We start from the raw sequence: 6,882 nt of genomic DNA on the forward strand, positions 1-6,882 counted from the left end.
TTTTTAAAGTAAATCCCGAAGTGGTGGCCAGAAAACACACCCAAAAAATTAAAAAAGAGGGCAAAGTGGTCACTACACTTTACGTCTTAACAAGCAAATATGTTTTGCAAATAGAATAGGTCCTTGGTGGGGCAAAATTTAGGTATGGTTTGAGAATTACTGAGCAAAAGTGATTAAAGGAAAATTAGAATATAAAATCGAAATCTAATAAGATAACAAAAGAAAAATGTGATTGACATACGATTGCAATGGAGTTTTGAATAGGCACGTTGTATAATGTATGAAATAAGAGGGCAATTTGTCTAAAATAGACATGATCTTACATGCGTGTATTAGTCAATGAAACCCTTCTTAGCATTACCAACAAAACCTTAAGAGACTGTATATACAATATCAATCCCTTGAAAAAAGTTTCAAAACCATTTGGAGAATTGAAGCAAATCAATAGCGGCATACAGCCCAAAAGAAATGATGAGGAGATTGTAAGGGACATGATTAGCACTCCACTCCACATTGTTTGAGGACTGGACCTGTGTGCTTGGGCAAGAAAGGATCGATCCGAACCCAGATCAGCGAGAAAATTGATGCAAGGAGTATAGACCACAGCACAACGATGGTCGGAGTCCTGTTTTGCCTTCCCATCAAACCTTTGAGGAAAGGATAGAGGTGAAGAATGACCCAGAAGGCGAAGAATAGCTTGCCAAATAAGGGACCCCATGAGCCATAACCATTATTAATTGCATCAGAAACCCCAGCCACGACTCCCACCATATTCAATATAATTAGAGTTGTTGGAGGGATGAGGAGGGTGGTCCATTTGAAGAGGTAAAGCTCACCAAACTCGGTATCGTCTGCGGCTTTTGCTGTTACAGTGAAGTTGGTGTCGACACCAGCAAGGACTTTGAGAAGGCCTTGGAAGACTGCAAAAAGATGTGCAGAGACACCACCGATCACCCAGAATTGTTCATTACGCCACCAGTCTTGGATGCTAACTCCGCTCCATCGAAGTTCAAGCACACCAGTTGCTATGATGGAAAGGAAAAGTGCCAAGAACCATACACTTGTAAAGTTGTTCAGCTGCATATAGAATAAAAATGGTCATCCACTAGAACCATGATCAAGCTTAAAGAATCAAGTTCTGGGACTAAAAATTCAAAAAAAAAAAAATCCTATTATCCTATTCCTCTTTTCCTCTTCTATAGCTATAGATGTTACAGGCAAACAGAACAAATTATTCCAACCTATCCTTTTAAATTGTATATTTCAAAACTAGATAGCAGGAGCAGTCAGTCTCCAAGCAACTTAAGATGAGGTTTTCTGGTGTTTCAAAGAGACTTATTACCAAATTTCATGTTTTATTTCCATGGCCTAATAAATCAATCACTTTCAGAATGTTTCTCCTATATTACTTACAGTTGGGATGATGAACTTTCCAGTCAGGAGACAAACAGCTGGGATAGTACAATAGGCAAGTAAAGGAATGGAAGTGAAAGGGTAAACGATGGTGTTGATGTAAGCAAGCCTCTCCAGCCGTTTCAGTTTTCCTCCGTAGCCATACCAAAGCGGGCAGTGACGACTGAGGAAAATTTCTACAGAACCCAGAGCCCATCTCAAAACTTGGTGTAACCGATCTGATAGATTGATTGGAGCTGACCCTTTGAATGCTGGTCTTTTTGGTACACAGTAAACTGACTTCCATCCTCTACAGTGCATCTTGAAACCTGTTAAAATATCTTCTGTAACTGACCCATAAATCCATCCAATCTGTAAACCAGAACAATTTCCATCATCAGTAATTTCCAAAAGTTACTACATAAACTATAGTATATGCACATAGAGTAGGGGCTCATTATAATATTACTCACCTCTTTGCCCCACTCAGTTTTCTCTTCATAACCACAGCTAATTACATGAATGGCCTCCTTAATAAGTGATGTGGTATTAGTGCCCTCAGGAAGGCCACCATTTTCCATCAAAGTTGAAGCAATGAAGACTGGTGACTGTCCGAATCGTTTCTCGAAGTTCTTCTGTGACATTAGTGATGATTTCTCCAATTCCTCATATCCTTCAAGCCCCTCTTCAATCTCTTCAAGATCGAAGACTGGTGCAGACCCCTTTCTCACATAGTTCTTTCCCATCATTTTCTTCTTCTTGGTGTATAGAAGACCTCCAAGTAAGCCCTTTTTCTCTCCTTTCTTCTTTGACTTTTTCCTTGATCCCCCACAGCAACAGCAACACCATGAAGGCCAGCAGTCGCATGTCATCTTTGGTCGCTTCTCGGATACTGGTGGATCATAGCCATACAGTGCCTGCCTGTTGAAGACACACCCTGTGCCTACATATACAGGGCCTTGAAGCCCATCTAACCCTAACATGTTGATCTATAACGAAAAAGAGCATTGTAGTTTTTAGGTATCAATTTTTCAAAACCAAAATGAAATGAAAAATAGAAAAACAAAAAATATTATTTTATTCAGTGACTTACATCGAAGAAGACAACGTTTCGATTAGCATATCTATCGTGACGATCAATACCATCGAACCTCTGTGGAAATTGAACATAGCAAAGCTTCTTTCCAAATTGCGGATCCATTAAAAAGCACATCGCCTCCCTTAGGGCCTTGCTGTTGTTGATGTAGTGATCACAATCCAGATTCAAAATGAAGGGTGCATTACTAAGCACTGCAGACACTCGAACCTGTCAATGGCATCCATGATCCAACAAGAGCGACAAATCATTAACTGCACTCTTTTGATCACACAAACGAAAGCAACAAGTGTTTTACGAAACAATACTCACCAGAGCATTCTCGGCACCGGCTTTCTTGTGGTGTTGATAACCAGGCCGTTTCTCACGAGATACATACACAAGCCTAGGCAGCTCCTTTCCATCCACATCAAGAGCACCGGCGCTTCCTAGATATACCTGTAAAGCAAGTAGCTTTTGAGTACCACTATTATCTGATCCGCAATTTTCAGGGATAAAAAGATAATTTGATATGTTCTTTATCAAACCTGAATCATCCCAGGATGATCACGAGTAATATTTCCAGGCCATGGGGTGCCATCCTGCATCACCCATCCTTCTTCTGGTTTCTTCTGAGCCTTTGCCACCAGTGCATTGATCCTCACTTTAAATTCTTCATACTCCCTCTGCGGTAAATCAGAAGCAATATATTATAAACTCTTGTTAACTTGCATGTTTGAACACGATGAGGACATTGGTAGCACAAAAATGTAAACAGAGAGTTTGTAAACCTACTTTCATGGCCCTGCGTTCTTTTACAAAGCTAGGATGCACCTTGTCTTTCAAGTAATCTATCTTCTCGGAGAAATAAAACTCAGGTGCCCTAGGCTCGACATTATGTTTCTTGCAAAACGGTACCCACCTCCTTGCAAATTCAGCGGTTTCAGATAGTGCGTCGAAAAGAAGCATAGAAGCACCATCATCCGATACATAGCAAGTCACTTTCTCAACAGGATAATCGACAGCTAATATTGATAAAACTGTGTTTGCTGTTATGATGGGTGGTTCCTTGAGAGGGTCAACAGTACTCACAAATACATCAACTGAGCCCAGTTGATTTGGCTCTCCCTCACGCTCAAACCTCAACGACAGGCGATCTAGGTAAGTTTCACGGGTAATGGGGAGCCATTTGGGGAACTGGTCGAGTATCCAGGAGAAGGCAAACCATACTTCACATATAACAGAGATGAGCCATAAGGGGTAAGCATCATAAGCCGGTGTTAGAATACGAAAACGAAGGAAAAAGACCAGAATTATGAAGCGGAGGACGATGACTATCCGATAAGGGTTGATCAGGCTTGAGGGAATTGGGACTTTTCGCCAGAGAGGTTGTCGAGCTTCAGCCATGCTGCAAAAGGAATGAGAAAATTGTTGGTACAAGGTGGTATATGCATGTATTCGTGTACATATTTGTGTTAGACTGTTATCCAATGGTTTAAAGTGCAAGAAAGATTGATAAAGAGGAAATTACAGATAATCATCTTCTTCAGCTTGATCGTTTCCTCCATCATCATTGCTCATCAAACCTCTTTTCTCTTGTCTGACTTTCCATTTCTCAACTCTCTCTTTCCATTCTGCGCTGCCATATATCTCTTTGTCGCCTTCAAAATCCTTCCCAGCAGCTGCACCCCGTCGACAACCCACCCATAGATATAAATAAAAATCAGGTTTTCAAGAACGATAGCAAATGAATGTTAAAAAGGAAAATTTTGTTGCACTTACTGCTTCCTGCGACTGAGAAAGCTTGACCATTTGGATGCCATTGCTGATTATTATAGTCCCCATTTTCCTGCAAAATGTGACCATCCTGGGCCTTATCATTCTTCTTACTTTCTATATGCTGTCATTTACTTCAATCAAGTTATCCATTATTTGAAATGTAGACTATCTGATCAGATTATTATCATTAAAGACAAAACTTAATTAATAGTCCTACCGTATGAAAACAAGACAACGACATCGAAGACAATTACAATATGAAATTAAAGCGTCTATTCTATAATTAACTTACATGTTGCCGATCTGAGTCATCTTTGCGGTTCTTAGTCTGAAATTCATCATCAAAGTCGTCTTTGTCAGAGTTGTCTTCCTCATCTCCTGCAACTCTTGGACAACCTGGGGGACAAGAAAACATGTTAGTTCTGTTCAAACTTTCTCTAACAAATTAATGAAGTCTACAAACATAATGGAGAGCACAAAATAGAAGGAGAGGAAAACAAATTAACCTTTAAGACGCTTGTAGCGAGTGTTGCACTGGGGGCAGCACTGGGTTCCTTCACTCCTCTCATACTCATAACAAGGACGGCAAACCGGGAAACCACACACATGGCAAGCCACAAACAATGCTCCATCTTCCTTGTGGCCAATCTCATCCCCGCAAACTTTGCATATCTTTCCTGAAGACTGCCGGGTCGGAGGCCGGTTCTGCCACCCACATCACATTAATAAGAAACACATCAGTCTCACCGCAGAGACAATGATAAAAATAAAGAAAGGAAGAAGAAGGAAAAGTTAAGAAAGTACCTCGTCGACGGCAAGTGAACCAAAGCCAGCCATGGTGGTTGAGGCCATGGCACGCAGGGAAAAGAAACAAGAGGTGAAGGTAGACGAAAAGGATATGAGACAGAGAGGTGGTGAGGGGAGAGAAAGGAGAAGAGGGTATTATAAGGTAGCGGGTTGGGGGGGAGAGTCAAGGTAAGTGAAATATCATATGGAAGGGGAAGGGTGTGTTGTGGAAGGGATCAGAATCTACCAAACTGTGAGTTGAGAAGTCGTAGGTTTGAGTCTAAGAGACGTTAAAGGAGCGGTAGGAGGGACAAGGAAAGGTTTGCTTCAGCGAGCTGTGCCAAACGCCAGGCATTTTTGAATAGCTAGCTTCAACACAAAGGCAGGTGCTTCTCATCTCTAAGGCTGACACTAACTTCTTCCTAACAAATAAACTTAGCTGAAGCCTAAAGGGTGTACATGAATAACGCATTTCCTGCATGTGTCACGTACCCCACCATGCCCAAAAACCAAGCATTGATTCACAGTATGTATATATGCCTTGATAAAATAAGAAAATATGGGTTCTAGAAAAATGAGACATTATACATACTTGTACTACTAAATGTGAAAGAGAAAAAACAAAATAAAGAAGCCATACTTGGTTGGCCTGTAGGCTGTAATGTCTTCAATTCATAAAATGATGGAGGACATTTTTGTTTGCAACAAAAAAGGGAAAAAAAATTCAATGACATGGAATTCATAGTGGGTCCGAAGATATGTTATCAAATCTTGATCGCACCATCTTACCCTATTCTTTCCTTGAATAATAGTATAGCAAAGAACGTAAACAAATGAGCAAATTGTAATATATATGTTTCAAGCCTGCAAAAATTAAAAAAAGAAAAACATAATGTTTTAAAAATTATCTAAATTATATAAAAGAATTTTTAAAAAGCTCTTATTCTTCTATTATATTCAATTAAGTTCTTATATTTTTCATTTTGAGCCTATAAACTCTTAATTATAATTAATGATTAATTAACTGTTACAATCAAAAAAACATATTTTGTCGACATAGTTTTTTCCATCACTAAATTTTGTTGGAAATTACACTACAAGAATACTAGTTTTTCCCAATGAAAAAAATTCCGTTGGAAATTTCTAACGGAATTCCAACGAAAATTTAATTTGATTTTTTCCAACGGATTTCCAACAGAATTTCAACGAAATTTTTTCAACAAAATATTTCGGTTGGAAATCCGTTGAAAATTTTTTTGGAGCAAAAACAATTTAATCCTATCAAACTTTTCGACGGAATTTTCAACAGATTTTCGTTGAAATTCTCCAACGGAAAATAATTTGTTGGAAATCTGTCAAAAAATTTATGGCTCCAAAAAAATTAAAACCCGCTAAATTTTCTGTTGAAAAAAATTATTACCAAAGGAAATTTTCCAATGGAATATTTCATTGAAGAATTCCATCGGAATTATTATTTTTAAAATTTTTTATTTAAAATAAATTAAAAATTTTTAAAAATTTTATTAATTATTTATAAGAAATATATTAATAAAATTAAATATATACATTCTAAGAATGGCCCAAGGCAACCAATGGATGATAAAACCTTCGTGGGCTAAGAATGGCCCAAGGCAACCAATGGAGGAGTGAACAAGCCTGCTTCCAAGTTTCCCAAGTCCTAAGAATTCCAGGTATGCTTCCCAAGGCCCAAGAATTCTTACTCAAAATGCATCGTTTTGGTGGTTTGCACAGCAACTCCTTTCTTACCCAAAACGACGTCGTTTTAGTAATTGCAAATACTAGCTATAAAATCCCTTTTTCCTCAGTCTTCTCTCATTTGGGCTCTTCAC

The 6,882-nt window shown here is 38.8% G+C and overlaps 1 protein-coding gene across 2 annotated transcripts; it reads right to left on the bottom strand.

Moving 5' to 3' along the window:
• Positions 1 to 249: 249 nt before the first annotated feature.
• CESA4 (cellulose synthase A4) lies at positions 250 to 5,189 on the bottom strand. Of its 2 annotated transcripts, none has more exons than XM_021423968.1 (12): positions 5,051 to 5,189; positions 4,753 to 4,951; positions 4,539 to 4,642; positions 4,250 to 4,316; positions 3,999 to 4,149; positions 3,263 to 3,875; positions 3,016 to 3,153; positions 2,801 to 2,926; positions 2,486 to 2,698; positions 1,866 to 2,381; positions 1,414 to 1,764; positions 250 to 1,077 (listed from the first exon to the last, which is right to left on the bottom strand). In XM_021423968.1, the coding sequence occupies exons 1-12, from the start codon at positions 5,096 to 5,098 to the stop codon at positions 496 to 498; spliced, it is 3,108 nt and encodes a 1,035-aa protein (XP_021279643.1). In that variant the 5' UTR covers positions 5,099 to 5,189; the 3' UTR covers positions 250 to 495. The 2 variants fall into 2 exon arrangements, with proteins under 2 accessions (XP_021279643.1, XP_021279642.1); XM_021423967.1 differs by having other exon boundaries at positions 4,250 to 4,334.
• Positions 5,190 to 6,882: the final 1,693 nt, after the last annotated feature.

Source organism: Theobroma umbraticum, unplaced genomic scaffold, assembly GCF_002168275.2.
Source record: "Theobroma umbraticum cultivar Fairchild unplaced genomic scaffold, ASM216827v3 scaffold_4.1, whole genome shotgun sequence".
NCBI classification, from domain to species: Eukaryota; Viridiplantae; Streptophyta; class Magnoliopsida; order Malvales; family Malvaceae; genus Theobroma; species Theobroma umbraticum.